The sequence below is a fragment of the Fistularia commersonii genome, chromosome 4 (genome assembly GCF_037954325.1).
Source record: "Fistularia commersonii isolate RoL2024-O1a breed Wild chromosome 4, RoL_Fcom_v1.0, whole genome shotgun sequence".
Lineage (NCBI taxonomy): Eukaryota > Metazoa > Chordata > Actinopteri > Syngnathiformes > Fistulariidae > Fistularia > Fistularia commersonii.
Window position 1 is genome coordinate 10,067,179 of NC_141287.1, and position 24,844 is coordinate 10,092,022.

At 39.4% G+C, this 24,844-nt stretch overlaps 1 protein-coding gene across 1 annotated transcript; it reads right to left on the reverse strand.

The window, feature by feature from the left end:
* Window positions 1-1,765: 1,765 nt before the first annotated feature.
* Window positions 1,766-23,601, reverse strand: LOC147234645 (follistatin-related protein 1-like). The gene is made up of 11 exons (XM_086145225.1): window positions 23,384-23,601; window positions 23,199-23,255; window positions 8,704-8,805; window positions 8,454-8,583; window positions 7,504-7,536; window positions 6,985-7,115; window positions 6,033-6,151; window positions 5,472-5,584; window positions 4,740-4,850; window positions 4,538-4,632; window positions 1,766-3,208 (listed from the first exon to the last, which is right to left on the reverse strand). The coding sequence occupies exons 2-11, from the start codon at window positions 23,253-23,255 to the stop codon at window positions 3,167-3,169; spliced, it is 933 nt and encodes a 310-aa protein (XP_086001351.1). The 5' UTR covers window positions 23,384-23,601; the 3' UTR covers window positions 1,766-3,166.
* Window positions 23,602-24,844: the final 1,243 nt, after the last annotated feature.

Genomic DNA, 24,844 nt, shown 5'->3' on the forward strand with positions numbered 1-24,844 from the left:
CCTAGCATATGTCAATACGTTTCCCTCTCTATCCTTAATCAACCGAACCTGCTGTATATCGTTTCCATTTCTATCTCTGATTCGCCAACCTGTATAAATCATTCACTCCCTCCTTACTGTCCAACCGAGCATACAAGTCATCGTACGCCCTTTGTTTTGCTTTTTCTACCTCTATCTTTATCTCACGCTGTACTCCTGTCTGTTCTCTACAGTCCCCTCAGTATCCCACTTCTTTGCAAATCGCTTTCACTGTATTTACCCCCGCACTTCCTCATTCCACCACCAAGTCTCCTCGTCCACTTTCCTTCCAGACGATACACGAAGTACTCTCCTACCTGTCTTCCTGATCACATTAGCTGTCGTTGTCCAGTCATTTGGAAGCTCTCCCTGACAACCCAGAACCTTTCTCAACTCCTCCCTGAAAACCATATAATACTCCTCCCTTCAGCTTCCACCACTTTGTCATCTGCTCTGCCTTTGTCCTCTTGATGTTTCTTGTCACCAAAGTCATCCTGCAAACCATCATCCTGTGCTGTCTGGCTACCCTCTCACCTACAACTACTTTGCAGTCACTGATCTCTTTCAGGTTACGTCGTCAATGCAAAATGTAGTCTACCTGCATGCTCCTACCTCCACTCTTATAAGTTACCCTATGTTGCTGTCTTTTCAGGAAAAAAAATGTTCACTACAGCCATTTCCAACCTTTTTGCAAAATCTACCACCATCTGTCCCTCTGCATTCCTATCCTGGGTACCAAATCTGCCCATCACTTCTTAATCCCCTCTACTGTCTACCAACATGTCCATTGAAGTCTGCACCAATTACCATTCTCTCATCTCTGGGGATATTCTGCATCACTTCATCTAACTCATTCCAGAACTTCTCCTCTAACTCACATCCCACCTGCGGGGCATAGCCACTAACAACAGTGAGCATCACACCTTAAATTTGCAGTTTCACACTCATACGTCTATCAGACATTCTTTTCACCTCTAGAACATTGCTAACAAACTCCTCTTTCCAGATAACTCCTACTCCATTTCTACTCCTGTCAGCACAGGACAACTTAAAACCTGCTCCTAAACTTCTCGTATTATTACCTTTCCACATGGTCTCCTGGACACACAGTATATCCACCTTCCTTCTCTGCATCAAGTCGGCCAACTCTCTACCTTTTCCTGTCATCGTCCCAATATTCAAAGTCCCTACTCTCAGTCCTAGACTCTTGGCTTTTCTTTTCTCTCTCTGTTTCCGAACACGCATTCCTCCTCTCCTTCTTCGAGTTGCCCAATTTCCACTGGTTCCCTGTAGGTCATCGGTACCAATAGTAGTTGTTGTTAACCCCGGCCTCTACCAATGTGGTATGACATTGTTCGGTTTGTTTCGCATGTTTAGTTTTGGCAAAAGTTTTACGCCGGATGCCCTTCCTGACGCAACCCTCTGCATTAATCCAGGCTTGGGACCAGCTCAGGGAGACACTGTCCCGTGCAGCCCTGAGGCTGCATTGGTTTTATATCTTACATCATGCTGAAAATAATCAGCTAAAGAAATTAATTAATTCATTTTCCATTTACATTTGCTACTTTAAGTGCATCGTATATGTCGTGTCAATTGTGCCACATTAATAAAATGAACATGTCAGTCTGGTTTGTGACATATAAAAGAGGGGCTGCAAAATTTCCAGCTACCTGCAATGTATTAAAGCTTTGCTTACAACAAAATGAAATATAACGAATGGATAAAAAATAATGAGAACCAAAACATGTAATGGTTTATGGAATTTATTGGCTTACATACATGTTTCTTACTGTCTCTTCACTTTAAGTGGAGTAAAAAGATTTAGCTCAAACCTTTTGATACAACTTTCATACAGACATTTGTCAGGGACAGAGTCACAAAGCACTGGTTTAATGCTAAACTTCAATAAAGCACACCCAGTTTTACTATGCCATGTAGTATAATAGCCTATATGCAGGCAAGATAGTGACCCTATAATGTTTGCAGGTCTAAGGCACTGATTTATTTTGTCAAAGTTCCCATTAAAGACATAGGATTTTAACAAATAAACACATTTGACACACTAAGGAAAAATGAAGGGGGGAAAAAATCTATGCTAATCGCACACACACAAACACACATACATACAAACACAAAATTAATTTTCATTCAGTTGCTGATGCTATTTTTACTAAACTATTTAGCTGACAGTGAGGCTAGTCCTTTTGTTAAGAGTGATTTTGAAAGCACAGGTATAGTGTTGTTGCTGGGTCCAGAGTAGTGCTTTACCTGGATAATTGCGTACATGTTTGAAACATCTTCACAAGACTTTGGTTTCGGAATTCACCATGCTATATTCAGATCAGGTGTTATCAGGGTTTGGTGATGAAGCTGAGCCACTCCATTGTTTGTCTCAAACACATAAGAGCCAGATAGAGAAATGTTGCCCCTAAAAGCACCAGAGAGACTTACCTGAGTATAACATGGGAAGAAGATATTGTTTAAAGCCAATTACAAACTTGTACGTAGAAGCACAATTTTTTCACAGAAAAATTACAAATTTTGCACAAGGATATAAAGTAATGTCAGGGCAATGAGATAAAAAAAAAAAACGCATAAGGAAAGTAAAGAGAAAGAAAAAACAAGTGCATTGGTCAAGTATTGGCCTACTGTGGCATTTCTATATGGCAACAAAATCTAAATCAAAATCAATCGCCAGTAGTTTAACTCATTTCCCATTTCAGCTTCTTCCACGAACCAGCTAACCATTAAACCAATGCTACTGTGCTGCAACAGGTTACATCTCTCTCAACAGGAGGAGACTCTTATCTCCAGACTCTTCTACCCTTTCCAATATAACAATGAAAATGTGACTGTTTACTTTTCCATAGTATCTGTAAAATATAATATTTGTAGTAAAAATAGTGTGGGGGTAGTAATACAATCAAACATAACAGTACTGAACAAAAGGAAATCCTACAATACTTTGATAGCACCTGAATCTACCAAATATCAACACAAACACTTTTAACACTGTAAAAAAAGTATAATTATTAACATAGCAGAGAAACATGAAAAAATCAGATTCATATAAACACATGGTGGCATGATAAATCAAGTATGGAGGAAGGGTGATAATTGTGCATCCTCTTTTTCATGGTGTTTGCCTTTAGGCCTCCTTTGTGCTGGCCTTCATTTTCTCAACTGTTTCCTGTATCAAAACAATTTTAAAAAGACAATTAAGAAAAGTGAGATTTCATTTGATATACTAAATAAACAATTATTCAATTTTGTTTTTATATAAAACAATAAATGTCTTGTGCTGGCTTATATTTATTGGAAAAGCAAAGAATGATGTTTACATAATCACACTATATTCAGGTGTTAACAGTGACACATACATCAAACACAAGGTTAAGTACAAGTACAAACGATTTATTGGCATAAAGGCAGATATGCTACCTTATCAAAGCCTTACTGCAATGATAATAAACATGAAACAACTGATACAAAAGGGGAAACACAAAAAAGTCACAGGCACACAAGTAAAATGACACTTATTGTCAATATACTATTGAGGCTTGTGCTGATGTAATTTCAATAAATACTGCTTGCAGTATTTAACCTGACAATTGCTGGAAACCCTTTTATTGGGCCAGAATGGTTCAAGACCTTTATGCTCAGTGTGCAGAATTTATAGAAACATCATCTAGAATGGGTGTACAGTATCAGTCTGGACGTGTTCCAAAAGTTCATGGAAGATTGTAGTGATCATATTTTAGTAGTTTGACAACCCCTATTATCTCTTACTATGTGACTTTTTTGAAAAGGAGCCACAGTCACTTGACTGACATGATGTTTTACAGTGTCATATGTGTAATGTCAGGTTGTCCTGCACTATCCAACCTCCAATAAATGTCTTTAGTACTTTGCACCTTTAAACTAAAGATGCTGAGATAGACTTTTCTACCCAAGCTTTATTTGTGAAATTTATTGTATTTGAAAACAAAATAGTCGGTCTAATTGTTTATAACCAGACAAATGCCCAAATACCTAGTAGTTCAGCTTTAAGGATGAATTTAAATGATTTCTTGAACAGAATAAATAAATTCTTTGTATGAAATTGATAGAGGGCAGTCAGTATAGTGCTTTATAATGAGTACATTTCTCTGACTCCCTTGGATGCATACCAACAACTGAGGTAAGTGTCCATTGAAAGTTACCTCAACAGTATTATAGCAATGAACAAAATCTCAATGAGCAAAAGGTGCCTCTTTCTGCAGTAAGCTTTTCATTTATTTCCATGTTAAAAATATAGAGTACACGATGCTGATAGCAGAGCTCACAGTATCACATTGCTGTGTGAAGAAGCATATTGTATACAGCCATGGAAATGCTTACACTAACAACTTGGGTTTTGCTGATTAGAAAGATTAATTCACAAATTCTTATTCTAGAGTACCTCGGTAAAATAATCACTTGAGAAATCTAGATGTCTAATCGAGACACTTGGGAAGATTTTCAGAGGAGAAATACAGACCTGATGCTTGTTCAGCTCCATCACACGCAGATTCCATTCCTCCTCAGTCATCTCTGCTCCAGCATCTACTGAATCATCCACAGCTGCCATCTTGTCTGGAGAGATAAATGGTCTGAGATGCTTGCCATTTTTTGAAAATGTAAATGTATTCATATAAGAATAAAAAATATGAATAAAGATAATAATTTGTATTTGAACTTACCTGTGCAGGTCATAGCAGTGCAGACCCAGTTACCACATGCACAAACACATCTGTTACACTCAACCTGGGTCTCTGCACCGTCCTCATATGTCTCATCCTCCAAGGCACATTCTACAGAAAACACAAAGCATTAGTCAAGAAATAAAACACATGTGGGATAGTCAAAAACTCAAAATCAATTATATCCATGATAAAATACAAGCACATACAAATACAATATCACCCATCAATGTAGAATTTTTAAAACTGTATATCCTGCAGTCAAACACATCTTTCAATCAAAGTAGGTTAAATCAACTCAAGTGAAATGAACTTTTACCTACTTAGCGCACCCTGCAATCAAGGTCAGTATTTACAACAAGCGTTACTTTCCATGAAAAGTTGTGTACACAGTAACTGACTGCTGAGTTTCCAAATATCCACACAAGGTCCACACAAGGCCAGCAGATGGTGTGTGTTCGTATGCATTCCAGATCGGATCAAAGCCCGAGGGTTCAGTGCTCCAGAGGCAATGTTAGTTTTCTTTGTGACTGAGCACTTTATCCCAGATATATTGCTATGGATTACTGAGCAGACCAAAGCAACTAATAAAAAACAGGGAATGCTTCTGTGAAAGAATGGCAAATTCAAACTGGTGTTGTTTTTTTTTTTGTCAAAATGTTGACGTGTCAATGCCTTGACTTTATCCTGAACAGTTACAAAGCCAATACAACAAAATGTTTAATGCCTCACTTTTCTCTGGTGGATTGAAGCCAGGCTTCAGGCAGTTGAGGAACTCATCAAAACTCAGCTTCCAGTCAGCATTCTCATCTGAGAGCTCAATAAGGGCATCTACACACAGGCTCCTGGGAATCACATCCATACACGAATGCAAAAACAAATATTAATTACTCCATCGAGTCATAATGAAAAATATGCATACAATGGAAAGCATGATTAATTTAGAATATACAATGCAGTTGTTTATATAAGTAAATGCTCCCTCAAAAGGCCGCCATTTAAGATTTAAGATTACACTGTTCCAGATAAGGTTCACACATAGTGCTAAAGGGCCGACCTTAAAATAGCACCAGAGAACAAATATATTGATCTGGATGTACAAACACTACTTGGAAAAAAAAACAACCTGACATAATTGGAAAGGAGGCAAAGAACTTGCAAACTCTGAGAAAAATGCAAAGATAACATGTAACCCCTTTTGTTACAACAGCCTTGTACCCCCCCCCCCCACACAGACACACACACACACACACACACAATCACACACACACTCACACACACAGACACACACACCTGAGAAGCTTGTTACTCTCCAGGTCCGGGTAGGACTGCAATTCCACGACTGAGTCATTGTGCTGGATGAATTTGAGCAACTCAGAAGAGTCCAGCTGAGAGTCACCATTGTCATATGACTGTGAAGAGATGGACAAACAGTGAACTTAATCAAACAAGTACTGGATGTTTGAGTCCTTATTTTGATGAAGGTATATCATTGGATTGAACACATTATGAATATTCTGATTTCAGGTCCTGTTATAAGTGACAGGACAAACCCATCAGTTGACTTAATGAACTATAATGTTGAGTGATTTGAATTTCACTTGAGTGCCCGTAGTATTTGTTCAATATTTCGCTTGCATTTTAAAAGGGGCTAGAGAGGATATATATATGTGTTTCTGATATAATAATGTTATAATGATGTTAGAATCTAAGCTTCATTAAAAAACTTCTATCCTATAGCCACAGAAACAGCTTGGTAGCAATCGCACTGGATCTTTCATGACAAAATAATAAGAAAAAACAAAACACTGAATTACTAAGTGGTGTGTCTGTAGAAGGCAGGTGAACTGAAAACAATATTGAGATTCCACATAACACTTCTCGGGACGGGTAATATCTGAATATATACAGTATTTTTCTAACTACAGCGACAAGTTAAATATAAACAATAATCTGCTGTTCTACTTTAATGTACTGAGTTTCATGGCAGGCAGGGGGTTTTCTCTGCAGGACAGAAGCCCTCATTAAACTGAATTACAGCCATCAGCTGACACGCTTGAGAGGTTTGTCACGTCGATAACAAGACACAGTCTGACACAGCTTTAGAGATATTTGGGGTTGGCCAAAGCGCAGACAAGAAAAGCAAAATAATGATACTTGTGAAGGGAAAACAGGATGTTGAATATTTGAACAATAGTAAAACGATTCTCTCTCCAAGCATTTCCACAATCACAGTGAGGCTCACCTTGAAGTATTTGAGAAGAATGTCAGAGAAGTTGGATCCCTTGACAAACCAGCCATCTGGGACAACTTCTGTCTGCAGCCACTGGATCACACGACTCCTCAACTCGTTCCGGTCTCCAGCATAGCATACCACTGCAGGACAAGGATCAGAGGTCAACAGCATTACTATAAAATCACAAGGATAAAATCTTGCTAATTAACATTTTCCTTAACACAGTGCACAGATTCTCTGAGTTTAAGATATCAGTTTTTTTGCAATTACTAACTTAATACAGATATAATCTTAATCTGTTGTTATATAAATTAAAAAACATAAATAGGTTTTAAATAAATAGCACTCAATGCAACTGCCATCTCACTGAAATTACACTTCTCAGCATTTGATATGAATGGGACGGGAGTCTAGAAACACAGGGAGAAAGAAAGACACTCAGAATGGGGATAGGTCTGTTCAGGCTCTAGATGTTGAGACACACACAAACTTAGATATTCAGACCCACAATGACACATACTCACTCACCTGGGCTTACAGCAGCTTGATCTGTTTTCTTCTCTAAAATCCAAAAAGAAGGAAAGCAAATCACATACAGACAAAAAATAATGACAATAATGGGGCAAAATACAATTGCACTCACTTGGCCAAAGGTCTGAAACGGTGACAATGTAATATAATTATAGCCTATAGACAACCACGCTGCCACACTGATCAATGTTCATGCTGGCACTGACACAAGAATTAAATCACCAAGAAGGAGCAGTGAAAGTTCACTCAAGATAAGATGCAAATATTAGATGCATTAAGAAATAAATTCAAGAAAGGAGTGTGGATCAAACCCATTTACCCCGATGATACGTTGAAAAATTGCGTCATCACAGGATAATAAACTGTTTTGAGGTACTATTTTAAGTACTATCACCATTTGCTATCACCCATTTATGTAAAATGCCAATTAATTGAGACAGTGCAAAGCTGGCTTTTTGCTTTGATACCAATTAGAAATAAAACATTTATTCAGAAAATGAGTTAATAAGCGTGTTAGTTGGTGCATGAATTAAAATCTGTTTATTCTAAAACTTGAATCATACATGTATATTTGCATCTATATACTGAAATAATGCAGTTTGTGTGTCATACCAGCATCGAGGTGAACCCTTAATTTTGTTGTACGAAAACATTACTCATTTTAAACAGTATGAACACAAAAAGTATAAAGGACTAAAATATGACATGAAAATCGTTTTCCACATTCATCAGAGTTTTCTTTGATAGTAATATTGAACATTCAATTTTGACCTTGAACAAAGTCCTGACCGTGGAAGCTCATGGAACAGAAATTGTACAGAGTTTTCAAAAAAGATTGCTGAAGGTTACAATTTAATGATTTGGCAAATGTGTGTGCTTGGTTACAGGTGTGTCATAGGGTCTGTCGAGGGCTCTTGAGTTGTACTGCCTCATGCTTGAGATCATACCTTGGCAGTGTCCATCGTGGGCCACCTGGATCTTTAAGCCTGTCAGACATGCGTCTCTGTGGAGCTCACAGTGGTTCCTGTAGGTCTTACCATTGCTGCCACACACTGACCTCTTGTGGGGCTTACAGGTCTAGAAAAAGACAGATTTACAATGAAGATGACATGAAAATATGCAAGGAAGCTTCAAGGAACTTCCTTCCATTGCTTTATATCCTTTAGTGCGCTACAGGCATAAACGTCCCTCTCTTACCTCTATACACAGACAGCTAGGCTCCCCCTTCTCATTGACAGCACACTCTCTGCCAGCCCCACAGAAGACATTGGCACACACCTTGCTCTTGCTCTTCAGCTCCTGGAAAAAAAGCATGATGGCAACTTTAACATGCTGGCCATCTACACAGACTCCACATTCATGCGATGCTCTTACAATGTTAACCTGAGGGAAGAGATAAGAGATTCAGAAATCAAATTAAATTCCAAATGTTTATAGAACTCAGAAAGTTCAGAAGAAAATGTTAGAGTTAAACAATCAAAAATCAGCAAAAAAAAAACCCTTACAGAATCAAAAATAAATTTGCAAATCACCAGCTAAATAAACCAAAACATTGCAAAATTTTGTTTGAAAAATGGCACTAATTTTCAACCAATTAGATACATCCATATGATGTTATTAGAAAAAATAAAAAGCTTAAAATCATAATGTTTACATTCAAAGTTTTCTGAATGGTTCAACTACTTCAGAGGATAATGGGCATCAGGAATCTCAGGCACATTTCATTTTGGAAACTGAAATGTTTCAGAACCTTTGGGTTTTAGGATCTTATCAGTCTGTAACCCTAGTTTTCTTAACTCCTGAAACCAAAACCACACTTTTTCAATATTGTTTGATGGAATCTAATTAATCATATGTATGCAGCAATCATTTAACAAATTTTTCTCAATACTCGGTTGATTTAAGTGATCCTTACCAATTTTGGGCTATCATTTATTTGCAAGAAGTTTGGCTAATTTGAAGAAACCCTTCCAGAGCTCACAGTTAAAATGTAGAGGATCTATGTGCACGTTAACCTGGAACCAAGCCTGCAAATTTAAACTGCCTTTTTCCCTCTAGATGGCAATACATCACCAATATAATGCATATAGATGAACATATTTCATTATTCGAAATCATCGGAGCAAATAAGCAGGAAATTTATCAAAATAATGGCTGTAGCCATTCAGTGAGCGGGGCTGTCTGCCACGATGGATTACAAAATCGAAAATTAATGATAATCCCCACTAACTCCGGTATATATAAATCACCATCATCTGAATCTACTCTTCTGGCTACCTGGATACCTCTTGTGACAGTCAAATTGAAGTTGCACGATAACATACTTTTTTGTAAAATCAGACATTTCGTTTTCCCACCACAGCTCCTCTGTTTCTTATCTTGTTTGTCTGTTGCTAACGACAGGCAGCTGACTTGCCAAAAAAATTAGTTCACTGGATCCAAACAATCCAATCACAAGCACACATCCAACTGCTTTAAGGGCCTTATTATCTCCTCTGTGTGTTTGCGCGGAGGCCTGAGGTCAATGTTTGTGTTTGAGTTTGTGTGTTTCTATAGGGTGTTCCCACATCTGGAGCCTGAACTGGCCTATTATTCCCATTCTCTGTGAAATCTTTTCTCCTCCCTGTTTTTCTAGACTCCCCTCCTCCTCTCTAAGCCCCTGTTTCCTGTAAGTGTATTACACAAAGTTGGCCCTCTCTCTCTCTCTCTCTCTCCCTGTGTGTGTGTGTGTGTGTGTGTGTGTGTGTGTGTATGTGCGTGTGTGTGTGTGTGTACATACGCATGCATGTCTTAGCGTTTGCTTGTGTTCATAACTTGAGTGCCCAGTAAAAGTAGGTTGAGATGAAACTGGATTCTTGAGACCAGACTCTCACGAGCTCAGTAATGATTGAATCTTGCAGGATGGAGGGAAGTGGAGGGGGTGTCACATGCAACATTTCTGTGTTGCAGCTTTTCACACTGAAGTGCGCAGAGCACAGTGTCTGATACGCTGGAATTGGAGCTTCTTGGTTCAGCGCTAGATTAAAATTACCGCTCCAAAGTTGATATCGGGCAAAATCATCAAAAAGCAACCCCTGTGAGCTTGAGCATGATGGAGAATCCAGTTTGTTACACACAGTTGGACCATAAGCCTGTTATACGTGTAGAAACGTCCGATGTGCACATGAATATTCGATGAGTTCTGCAGCTGAATTTGATATAAACATTGGACTCTGTCCGTAGATCTCCGCGTAAGTAGAACCTGCATATCCCTGACATTTAGCTAATGAATACAGAGGCACAAAGCTTTTTCCTGCTGATACCAGTGGGCTGTTGCTATGGTGAGAGCAAGTACTGGCAAGTACTGGCTCCTGTTGAGCTACATCAGAGGTGTCAATCAAACAAGGTAGCATCATTATGAGATCACAGCGGAGTGTTGTTAAAGTTGTATGATTGACACTGTGGTTGTATGATTGACACTGTATTTACCCAACATAAAGCATTGAACTGAAGAAGCCTCTCAGACGAGGGGTGAAACGTCTTCAAGTGAAGAAATTCAAATCCAGTTGCCAAGACAAGAAGAATTCACCATGACCTGGACGACTGAGAACCTTCACAGACATACTGCATTGCTGTTAAAATGCCTGAATGTGGGACTTCAAGGCTGCCCAGGGGAGGATTTGGGGATGTACACGATGATTCAATTAAATTATTGGATTATGTTTTCACGGACAATCAGGAAAGTCAGGCAGACATTCCTTCGTGCACAGTCATTTTATATATCAAGGCCTCTAATCATCTTCATATGTGGAATCACTTCGTGCCTCATTCTGCTGGGTTTTTAAACTCTTGAAAGAGTGTAATCTAATGATATTGCTTTGTTTGTCTGTCTGCAAAAATCTTTTAGTTGCTATCAAGTTTGAGGAAACAATTTTATTTCAGTGCTGGCAAAACTATTATGACCTTATTTGCTGTACTTCCATTATATTATGTTTTTCATATTGTTTGTTTTCAGGATTTGGAAATATCTCTGCAATTGGAAGAAAATATCTGACTGTAAGTGGTTAAATAAGCCAATTGGTAAGTTGAAGTTGAAGTAGAAGAGAGTATTAGCTATTTTCATTTGTATTACATACAAAACTCTTTTCTCCAATTAATCTGAAAGGCAAAACTCCTCAGAGAGGTTATAATGTTATACGCACATCTGACAGTGTAGTATTGTCAAGGGAAAATGATACACTTAACGCATTGAAATTAAAGATGAAGAGTTGTCCAACATGCAGAGTTTTCTTTGTCTCTCACTAGATAATATGGCTTCAAACAGCTGCTTCAGGCCAAATCTTAAGTGCTGATGCTGTGCTTCATTTTACTGCACAAAGAAATTCCAGTTTTAACCCTATGACGCCAAATGTGTCATATGTGATTACATGAGTTTTTGAGCCCTCCACATGAGCAGTGTGACATTTTTTTCCTGAAAAACACAATGTATAAAATTTGGCACATGCAGTGCACGGATAATTCACCAATGTGCAGTCCTTTACTCACGAGAAGGGTTTCCAGTGATGGTACAAGATTGCCAATACTAAGGAAAGAGACACAGGAGGTTTTTGAGGAAGAACTTCATCAATTCTGAAAAAGTTACAGTGAGAAAAACATAATTTTTTTGCGATACATCAATAGGTACAGTTACTGGGTTGATACAAAGTGAAATTACTTAATATTTCATAGTAAATGCTATAGTAAAATCATGTTGAAAATGACATACAATTTGATATAGCAGGTATATAAGGTCATATAACTCAGAATCAGTCAATTGTCATTTTATTGTATTTCTTGCATTATACATAATATCAAGCAATATACACTTTTTTATTTTTCAAGTTAACTAATTAAATGTTTAAATTAAGTAATTTGGTACATTTCTACCAAAAAATTAGATATGCAACTTGCTGTATCATGGTGACCAATAAAGGCTCTAGTTTCAAATCATTTGAATTTTCTGTCAATTATTTAATGGTTTGGGCTTTACATCGTTAAACTGATACAAAAATCAGTAGGTGGATTAAATAAACTGCATCCATGAAGCCATTTATTTTACATGAATTGTGTTTGATTTCAGCTTAAGGATATAATTTATAGACTACTATCAGCACTACATTGTTGTGTTTTATCTGATGCGAGAAATAAAGCATCATGAAAACTGTTAATTTCAGCTGAGAAATATTGCAGAGTAAAGTCAGTGGAGAAACTAAGTCCCTCAATCGTTGAATCACCTTGATGATACATGGTCTGCCAAAATAACTCTGTTGTATTAACTGCATATCATCAAAGAGTTTAAATTCTTTCTTTTGCTCCAAATGTCTCCATTATGCATCACAAGTTCCAACTGACAACTTCTAGTCAACTGAGATACACTTAAGCAAATTAAATAACCAGGAAAGTAAAATTTGAGTCTTGTCTTTTAGAAACTGAAGTTTGAAAGTGATAGATAATTCAAAACCGGAACACATAAAAGTAAAATGGCACTTTGAGGCAACATTTACAAGAAGTGCTTCAACAGACTTTTATCTGTTTTACTAATCCTGCCATCATTCTTTCATTGTTGTGTTTTTAATCCCTTTAGTCAAGGTTGCAAGGAGATTAACAGATGGAAGTTTGTTTTTTTCACTCTGTATCATTATCATCTTCCTTTCTCAGCGTGCTGTCTCTCTATTCAGGTCTGTACTTCAATTTCTCTTGAGCTGTAATGCCTCTTTTCTTGTTTCTCATTTTATTCCCAGTGCCATACCCTTTTAGGGCTGCAGGAGACTTTGCAGTGAGCCGAGACCAGCATGCGCAGTTTAATGGAAGTTGCGGGGGTTAAGTAAGCAAAGAGAGGAAAGAGGGGGAGGAGGGAAAGAGAGTCTGAATATTAAGACAAAGGTAGATGGTGAAGATAAGAGAGTTGAGTACTGCTTCTAAACTCATTTCTCACTTGACACATATTGAAAAATGCCATGCTTACAGCAGGCCAAGATCCATAAAGTTGTTCTTTTATTTTCATCTGCTGTTAAAGATTCAGACAGTACAACAACAGTAAGACAAAGCTGCCCTGTCTAATGCATAAAATCAAAGTACAACATATCCCTTTGCATCTCTCCTTGGGATACACACACACACACACACACACACACACACACACACACACACACACACACATGCACGCAAGCACGCACACAGACACACACAGACACACACAGACACACACAGACACACACAGAGCAGAGAAATAGGGGCTATCAGCTTCTGCATACTGTATGTGTGTACATCTGTGTCTCTGTGATGCTTCATTGATCCCATAGGACAATCAATGTTTCTCTCTGAAGGATTTCACTTTGCAGCCCCTGCAAACCAATTACTCAAAGCATCCTAACTCTTATTAGCTTAGAAAACATAGATCTAAGGGTTGCAGAGATCTTACCATCAATGTCTGCAGTGACAAACATAAATTTAGGAGTAAAGAAAAAAGACAGGCATGATATCTTAAATTCTTCTTTTCTATTTTAAAATAAGTAATTCTGTAGCTGCCCACATCAGCTTAATTACCAATCTAATGCAGTCTTGATTAAGGACGCTTCAACTGTTTATCTATCTTATGCTCACTCTAGAAGCTTTTCTCATTGATGATACAGAATTATACATGTATTGCAAAAGGGGGAAAATGACTGACGTTAGTATGAGTCAACACCAAAACGATCACATTGTGTCAACAATTATTGGATGCCTGGGATGCTATAGATATTGGATTTTTCTGCAAGGCTGTTCAATCTAACCCTACTAAAGCAAAAAAAAAAAAAAAAAAAATCAGATGTTTGATAAAGCTACCCTATGGTACAGAAAGGCAGTTGTGTTTTCATGAATAAAATATATATGATCTAAAATGCTGAAACTAAATAACCCAGTAGGGTTGAAGATTAATGAGGAGCAGTATTTCCATTCAGTGATGTATAAAATTGTACGTATGTTTTAACAGGCCAGCTCTAAGCATCTATAGCTTATAAAGACAGTCATTTATTTTGTAACATTTAATAGAATCCATGAAGGTAGTGAGGTAATGATGATAAAATATAGATCACAGACTACAACATCTTTAAAAACAGTGGTTTTATAAAAACAAGTAGGTCACGTGTGATAAAGTTGACATGAGCTGATGAATGGCAGTGACATTAGATGGTAGGAGGCCATGATTAATTCATATATGTCACCTATGTTTACCCAGCTATGATTATGAAAATGCCTGCTGCGAAAAAGGCCAATCTAAATGCCAGTGCATACATTAGTCTACTGCAGTTAGATTGGCCAATAAATATTCACTTCATGGGGATCATTTGGAAGAAATACCCTCACTTTCCTTTTTCTACAAGTCGGAAATGTTTGCTTCTTCTAATTGCAGGAAAAAAAAACTTGGAGTGATCAAAGGATGGAATATTTATTACACTTTCAGAACAATGTGGATGCAAAGAGGATACAAATACAACAGATGTAGGCAAGAGGCAAAGTGAGGAGCACAGGAAGGTGGGGAGTACATTCCTGAGCTATGTTGTGCCTCAGATGGGGTCCAGCAGGGTTTGTCATGAGCCAAAATCTCTTCAGTATCTAGGTCAAAGAGTTGCCCCCAAACACTCCACTCCCTCCACAGTTTTTCTCAATTTCCTTCTGGTATCGCCATGTCCAAAAATCTCCAGCTTGTCTTTAATGAGCCAGAAAGTTGGAGAAAAGAGGTGGTCGAAAGAGAACGCTTCTCTTTAGCGCTAAAACAGACTTATCACGGGACAGGACGCGAGCAGCCAGGGCAGACGACAACCACTCTCACTAACTATGAACCAGTTTTATCCTTTAAGAAATTTATGTGAGCTAGTGGCAATGCACGAGAGGAAAAACATCACAGTAAACTGACAATCATCGGCTACATTTTTGAGTCATCAAAGCTCTAACATTTGCTTTCAATAATTAAAGCATCTCCATTCTCGAATGTCTTGCTGTTTCTTCTTTCTGAATCTATTCAACTCTATCTTCATACATATCAAATCAGGTTGTTGTTTCCTCTGTAGTTGCCGATCTCCTGAGAGTAAAAATGTGGAAAAGCCACAAAAATGCAATCCTCCTCCTCTTCCTTGAAGATTTTTTAAAATAAATTACTATTACAAAGGGAGATGGTGACACACTCGGGGTGTGTCCTTGAATTAATGAGGCCGAAGTAAGACTAATCTGAGTAGTTTTAAAGATGGGAGCTAACTACATGAGCTCTATGGGTGGTTCTCTGGAACACCAGTTTTGAAATTAACCCTGAAGAGACAAATGGGACTGGATAATGATCGATACAGATTTCTGCTTGTTATTCTTCTTTGCTCGTCTTATTCAGTATGAAAGGAATGCACCGGCGGCTAGCATGATCTCATTCCAGTCTGGAGTCTCTTTCAGAAATTCTTTGGAACAGAAGGATTGGAATATATAAAAACTACAGTTGAACAGAGAAAAAGGAAGACAAAAGCACAAGATGCAAGAAAGGAAGGAATGACTGAAACAAGTAAAATAGAAAAAGCAGTGTGAACAGAATAAGAGACTGTAGAAAAGCAGGAAATTAGTTCGCATCTGGGCAGAACCACATCTGCTAGCAGTTAAAACACCACCAGGGAACATAAAATGCTATGAACAACACCCACTGCCCCACCCCTCTGGACCCTATAAAGGGGGAACAACAGTGTCCCCTGTCCCAACCACCTGACCAACATCAATCCCCCACAGACTCTGTCCCACCTCTTTCACCCCGCAGTTCTGCCTCGCCTAAGTTTTCACTGCAAAGAAATCAATTTTCTCTGTCCGTTGCCACTTTGAAGTCTGTCTCTCTTACATTCCAAACCTGGAAGCTGTGACTCATTTTCCCCTGAATCCCCAGCCCCATCCCAGCCTCTTGCCCGCTTTCTCTCTCTGTCCACACAGCCACCCTTCTTTTCCTTCGTTCCCAACATGCTCTGTTCTGTGCATTTTTTTTCCACTGCCAGCGATCTGAGGAAGGGAGGGCCGAAGCTGAGCCTCATACCAGGGGAATGAGAAAATTCCCTCCCTGCTTGTCTGCTTCTTCACAGAGGCCAGTATTGGGGCTTATTGTAGAGAAATATTTGTGGCGGCAACAGGATGCGTTAAGTATGTGAAGGTTGTTGAATACAGCGGACGTACAACCATTACCTTCTGAACTTTGGTGAATGACGGACCTACACAACCCTGATGTTTGCCAATGTTTTAGTGTTAGGTGAGAGGGAGTATACAGCTCTATAAATATACATCCATCCATCTTCTACCACTTATCCTGCACTCAGGGTCGCGGGGGATGCTGGAGCCTATCCCAGCTGTCATCAGGCGAGCGGCGGGGTACAACCCAGACTGTCGTCAGTCAATCGCAGGGTCACGTACAAAGGGAAAAAAATATTCATTCCCTCATTCAGGGCAATTTTCCCAATTAACCTGCCGCATGTTTTTGGACTGTGGGAGGAATGCAATCTCCACACTGCAAGGTCCCCTCTTCAGAATCAAACCAGGGTCCTTCGTGCTGTGAGGCCGAAGGGCTAACCACTGAGCCACCATCTATAAATATACCGCTCTGCTGAATATTTGAGTGTAAACACAGTGTGATCCCTCAAACCACTTTTGTCAAGGTGCTTGAGAACTCATTTAATAATATGTATATATATATATATATATATATATATATATATATATATAATCTGTTATGGACTTTTAAACAACACCTGAAAATTCTCAAGTCCATCTAACATCATGACTGATTTGGTTTGTGCAGGCAGGGCTTCAAATGGGCTGTTTCTGTTTGATGTATTCTTCTCAATTTATTACAGACAACTCCCCATAAAAACTAACAAAATAAATAAATGTCTGTTTATGAATTCTGCTCCGACAAAGCACATTGCTTCTTCCAGGCATTTAAAAAAAACTAATCAAAATCTGATGACAAATGGGAAGCCAATCCATAGATGGCGGAGGTGGTTGAGCAGCAATCCAATAATCACAGGGTCTCCAACAGACACTGAAATGTAGGATCCGCAATTAAAATACTGAATGCATAATTGCTGCTGATGCTGTACCATCAGTGTATGAATATGTTGTGGTGTGTAACGGAAGGCTTGCGGCTACTTTATTCCTCAACAACAACAGACTGTGTACTTCCGAGGGTGAATAAATCCCCAGCTTAATCCACACCCCCGGCCCCGAGTCTCGCTGGGTGAGAGGCCATGCCCCTTAGTCTCTGCCACAATGTTAGTCAGTCAGGGTCTTTTATACAGCCTCCAATGTAAACAGCATAAAATTGGTTTTAAAACATTGTGAGTAATCAGTAGTCAAGAACAAGTACTTTAAAAATGCATTTCGTCTAATGATCAGCTGCAGAGGCTCGGAGTGAGAAAATAATCGAACTAGTTTGTCGGATAAAGAAAATCGGTGTATGAACAGAAAAATGAGCACCATTTGTTTCATCTGATCACTCTTAAAAACACCAAACCAAACAACACAGTTCAACTAGTTTTCTTCAAAACTGAGCAGGAGAGAATATATGATTATTACATGCAACTTCTACTTTGTATGTGGTGTTTGACTGCCAGTTTTGGAGGGACAGTTCAGACAGGCGGCACCTGCTTGAAGCATACATACTTTTTTGATCGCTAACCTTAGTCAAAGGCAGGATTAAGCTACAGAATTGTTGGACTTCTTTAACATTCTTTCCCACCAAGGCAGAACAGGGCAATGGATCACTGAATACAACTTTATAATGCCTGGTTCCACTAAAAAGCTCTCAGAAACAACATCGATGAAAATACGCACTCTGGTAGAGCTTATGTGTGTTATGTGTTTAAATGCTCATTAATCACAATCACTCAGACACTGTTTAACAACTGATCATAATGACTATTGGTCAGGAAACCACTCTCACAAACTACACTCCAACCAAGTGCCATAAGACACTAAAATTGACCATTAATCCCTCCCCCAAAAAAGAAAGTTGGCCTAGTTTTCTACTAGATGTGTTCAAAACCCCAAACCTCTGGATTATTCATCATAAAGCAGTCACAACCACTGAGTTCCCAGGTTGGTTGATTATATCTTGCCACTTTATAAATACACTTACCATGGAGTACAAAATGTTCTGTAATATCGCATTGAACAAGTAGCCTTTATTACTGTAGTTGCGGAACTATGAACAGTTAGGATCAACCAGCAGGAGAATTTACTTGATTTACAGTGTAATGGCACAATTTTCAGGTCATTTACCCATTCCATGAAAATTAAAGTGCTACCAAAAATATGAAATATAAAGATACCAAAAATCAAACGCTTGGCAGTATTAGCTGTAAAGAATATAATTTAGAGGTAAACAGAAGAAGTTAAAGCCCTCCAAATGATATAGAGTCTGCATTTTTAGCAGAAGATTGCATTCATTCCTGTTGTAATAAAAAAAAGCTTGTTACCATCCTAAGCAAAGATCAATAGGAAAACTGAATAAATTGGTGTATATTTTGGGCACTGACTTCAAGAAAGAAATATCTAACAGAGTGGCAGACTTTCAAATATCTCCGTCATAATGCAATCAGGTGTCAAACAATATATTATCACTTTTGATCTTTTTTTTTTTTGTGTAAAAGCACAGCTTTTTGATAAGATGTGGCAACCTCACAATGAGGTAAAAAATCTACACACCTGTAATTTTTAGACATTTTCTTTTTTTTTTTTTTAAAGATTGCGCAAATCAAAATTGCCCTGGTGTGCGAATGAGAAAGTGAATGGTTGTCTGTCTGTTTATGTGGCCCTGGGACTGACTGGTGACCAATTCAGGGTGTACCCCACCTCATGCCTAATGGCAGTTGGGATAGTCTCCAGTATTATCCAGAACCCTGAGTAGGATAAGTGGTAGACAGTAGATAGATGGATGGATGGATGGATGGATGGATGGATGGATGGATGGATAGATGGATGGATGGATTGTGCAAGTACAGGCGCCCATTTGCCCAGATTTTTTTATGTGGAGGTGCGGGGAGAAATAGGTGACCAAATAATGATCTTTGCATCAACATCCTCATCATTGGACAAGGTAGGTGCTTGTTTTACATGTTGTTTTTTTTCCGGAAGTGTGTGTACTGTCTCCACTGTGGCAGAAAATGATATGAATATTTATGCTTGAGCTAGGACATGATGTGTGATGTGACTGACACACATATTGTTTAACAGGGTTTGTTGTGTTGTTGTTGTTGTCATTATTATTATTATGATTTTTTGGGGGGGTTTTGGTTTAGTAAAGTCACTAGAACAACAAATCATTATGTCAAAGTACTCTGGCTCTTTGAGAAAGACATTTGTACTGGAGAGAACAATGTCTGCCAGTTAATCACTCACCCGACAATGACCCCTTCTCAGCCAGGAAAATTCAGATGCAGAGCCTGATCTCAAAGTGCAGCCTTCAAACAGGCTGCCGAACAAATGGGAACAAATCTAAGGCGAGGGGGCGAAGGGTTTTGAAAATAATTCCTTGTTAGGGACTTAATGATATGGTCAGCTCACAATGTGGACTGACAGATGGCTCAGTTCAACACATTCAAGCAGAGAGACCAGAAAAGCTCTGATATTCAGAGTTTTTTTTTTTCATTTATTCTGTTTTTTTTTTCCAAAATTTTTCTTTGTTTTTCTGTTTCTTTAAACTGAATTATGATGCAAAATAAAAATCAATATCCAAGTCAGTCAAGTAAAAAACCCTGCTGTTTCTCTTCAGCTTTGACTGAATCTTAGAGTCAATTTTTTATTTTCACTGTTTATTATTTTTTCATTCAATCTGAGGCCCAAATCATAAAATTCTGTGGTGTGTTTTGGTACTTTTCAATCATTTACTGACAAAGTTTCATTGTGTCTGACAAAGGGAGATTGTACTCCCCATTGCACGTCAGACCTCATCTATTCAAAAGTGATCTAAACCCACAATCATATCATTTCCGCCTCCTCTTCCCCCTTTCTTCCTCTTCTTATAACTATAACTATTTTGCTCTCTTTTTGTAGGCATTACTGCTTCGTCTGTGCATTCATTCGTGTGTGTGTGTGTGTGTATGTGAGTGTGTGTGTGTGTGTGTGTGTGTGTGTGTGTGTGTGTGCACATTGAGTGCCTTCGAGTTGAGGATGCTGTTAATGATAGGACACCAGCACAGCTGTTAAGCTAAATGAGGACTCCTTTCAAACCAATCCAAGAGTGACGAGAGAGAACACTGCAGAGACATGAAACACAGCCCACCCAACCCCCCCAGCCCAACTACACAGCCAACTCTTACCTCACCCCAATCTTCCCTGCTATAACTGCATGAGTGTGGCTCAATCTCTTTTCTGTTTTACATCACCCACCCTCCAGACTCCCTGCATGGGATCATGACTGGATGTTGAGCTACAGTAATTAGAGCAGCCTGATACACACAGAGGACACGGCGTCCCCTCATACTCATGTTCCTGCCACCTGGGCAGATATTTTTAGCCCACCTTGAATGAAAGAGAACATGCATCACCATGGTGCCTTGGAACAATCATGGTCTAATTCTCAGCAAGCAAACCAACATCTACTTCAGCCTGTCTTCCTTGCATCAAAGAAGAGGCCGTGTCTCGTTGTCATGCAACCAGACAACCTTTTCTTCTCCTGATTCCTGAGTCATGATACTTCCAATGATTGAACTGCAGTGACACGAAAATCTGCGTGCGTCCGGTTTGCTCCTCCTTCACATTCTGTATGTTAGACAGGGTCACTATCCAAGGGACAACAAACTTTTATCACAATGACTGCGCATCTGGACTTCCTCTGCACATCAAGTTCCTAGCGTGTTTGTGTAAAACATCAACATTGTGCAAACAGTATGTTCCCAGAGTTGTGAGTCCAGCCACCCTGACACACTATATTTTGTTTAGCCAATGCAATCACTTGTATCTGGAAGTATTTTGCTGGAGATCCTGTGTTAAAACCCAGATTTTTGGAGCCTGTCTTCATTCCAGTAAACAGCCACATGCATTTTCTCATGAAGATTTGATTTTCATCCCACTTTCTGTCTCTTTAATATAGTCAATGTGTGCCCCTCCCGATGACAACGGCATTACTACGACGTAAAAGTACACACCCTTTTGTCCCATCAGACAATCTTGTGCAGGTTTTGCTACAACTTGTTGACCTCCTTTGGACAGCTCGCTGGTATGCCAGTTCAAGCCCTTCCCACGGCCAGTCAACAGGCCATATATTATCAGACTAATTACCGTTGGAGACCAGATGCCTTTCCAACACCTCCCTATTAACTTTGTGGGTACATTCAACACACTCTGCACTGTGCTCTGGCTTCAACATGCCATTCCTCACAGATTATGATCATGAGTCCAATTTAAGTTGCAGACAATGGCAGATTCTTCTGGAGGAAAGGGTAGAGGCAGAATTCGAAGGTCAACAAAGGAGGGGTGGCTGAAAGTCTTGATGTGAGCGATGATGTGGTGGTTGGGATGCAGTAATGACCATCTGCTTGAAGCTTTAAAAACAAGGCAGGAGACAATTTGTGTATCTTCTGTATTTGTGGCTCTCCTGTAATTAAGCAGCAAGTAGTTGGGAAAACAAAGACAAGGCAGTTCTTTTGTATATTTCCTCAGCAGGTTGCGTAGGTTCGGATAGTTGTCAACACAGGGCCAGGTGTTCAACAGCTGTGTCCAGGGAGGTTAAATCCATCAAAGACCACTTGGTGTGTGTGTTTTTCTACTTTTGAAAAAGCGAACATCCTGTCATACGGACATTTCGCTGTCGTACAACTTTTCATTTCAAGTCATTCATCGGTGCCATCCCACCAGCCTCCTGAAAAGCACATTATCTCTTTGTTTAAACTGAGGTTATAGACTGCTTTGCTCAGCACTAAGACCAACAAGGGGTTCTGTCACATATATCTTGAGCACACTTGCCATTCCTGAATACTCAAACAAAACACACAAGATCTCGCACCGACCACCCAAACACTGTGTTTGAACACCATTAGAGCAGCTGCCAGTCGGCGGAGCATTCACACCCAGGCATCCTGCAATATCGCAAACCCAGAACAAGCAAGGATGGTGAATTATACACAAACACTGCCCTCCCTTCTTTTCTTTTCACAGCTGCTTGTCAGTCTCGTGTAGCTCTCTTGCAGCAGGGCCTGTGCCGTGAACTTCACTTACTGTCCCAAATCTTCAAGGATAGATAGGTAGGTAGCAGCATTAGTGCTCCAAGAGGATGCTCCCCCGCTCAAGTGCCTTATATGTGCAGTTATTGTTAAAGATGATTGTGAAAATGCGCCGGTGGTGAGGTGGAGTCTGCGCCTCATTCCCTCCATAATAAAAGTCATACTTAGTGCCACCAATAATGGCATAATAGGCCCTCCCTATGAAAATAAATAACATAAGAGTGTCATGACTTGCTGCACACTACAGGGAGCAGCTAAAATGGCTCATTTCACAGAAACATGGGGGATGAGGCTCAGAGCTCGACCCCTCCAGCCCTGGAAACAAGAAAACCCACCGTGGGTTTTTGTTACTTCAGATGCACCCGATCGCCAACAAAAGACCCATTTGAAACATATAATACCGGCTCTTTTTCAGTTTCTTATTAGGTTGAACAAAATGAATAGATCCAAACTTACCTCAGCGTTGGAGAAAGCTGCGGCCAGCAGCAGGAACGCCACGACAACCCGCAACATCTGGCGGGGAGAAAAAGAAAGTGAGACTAAAGAAGAAAACGAAAAGGCGGATTCACGTCCGAGAACGCATCGCGCTTTGACTATTAGAAACTTAAAAGAGGAAAAAAAAACAACTTGGGATCCGTTACCTTTCCGCTCAGAAGAAGCTGTTCCGCTCGGGGATCTAGTCTGGATGCGTGTGTGTGTGTGTGTGTGTGTGTGTGTGTGTGTGTGTGTGTGTGTGTGTGTGTGTGTGTGTGTGTGTGTGTGTGTGTGTGTGTCGGGACAGAGGCGGGCGGGAACAGGAGGTCCACGATCTCCAGAAATTTGAGGAGGACCGTGCCAGTCCGTCGCGCTCTCCCCTCCTCTCGGACCGATGTGGCCAATGGAAACATCTATTTCTCCGGGGATGTTACTGAGAACTAGACGAGGAGGAGGAGAAAATGCTTGTTGTGCGTGCATGCACAGGCGTGTACGTGCGTGATTGCGCGCACACTGGCCAGATCTTAGTCTGGAACGAGGTTTACATCTTGATTCGTAACGTCAAAAGTCATCCTTCGTCAATACAAACGTAAAATCCTCTAATTCTAGCTATAATCCGGAATGGAAGCCCCCTGCGTTGCCAGGTTGGGCAAAAAAAGCCCTTCTTGGCTCTTGGTTTGTTTGGATTTCTTTTTGAATGCACTTACCTTGAGGACAAAAACTGCAAGGCAGAAATCCATTCACAAACAACTTATCAACATTTGCAGCTGCAGCCTAGAGGAGTTTTTTTTTCTCTGCTTAACAGATGAAGGCCTGTCTCCTAAAGCTGCCACAGTGTACAAAAGTGTAATATTTGCTTTGAGGCGCTTCAGAAAAAGTCTCAAAGGTAATTCAGAACCTCAGCAGGGAGTTCTGGTTCCAAACATGAAGGAAATTTTTTAATATCACTAATATTTCAGTAACAGCAAGCGTGTTGAAATACACACGTTCTCCCTGTTGTCAGCCATCATTTATTACCGAGGAAAATGTAAACTTGCCAGTGACTAAAATTTTAGTAGGCCAATAAATGTGACCTGCTATCAATTTGACTTTATCTACTTCGGTAATATTCTGCGTAAAAACTGGAATTTCCCTGTCAGACACAACTGTTACTTGGTTGAATGTCAATGAAAGACTCAATAAAGTGAGTTGATTTTTGTGCATCAGTTTAAAATATTAAAAGAATATGTGATAGGAATGTCAAAATTGATAAGCATATAAGAGACTTAAATATCTAAAAAAAATCCCAAGTTCATTTTCTAGTAACATTCTAACTGTGATCAAACTGTAAGATAGAACAGAGTGTCGTCAGCAAACAGACTTAATTTGAATTTTATGATTCTAAGAAAATGTCTCCTCCAAATTTGGGAACAAATTTAATTCTTAAGCAGTTGAAATTCCAAGGTTCCATACAACTTGTGACTGCAAATCATCTGTGCCGGGGAAAAAAAAAAGTTGAACGTCACCATCGGTATAACCATTTGACCCTGGTATTTTTCAAAAAAAGCAATCAAACTAGGCATTTACAGTCAAAAAATGTCCTCTTCAGCTTTGATTTTACATTCTCTGAACTATTTAGTATGGAAATT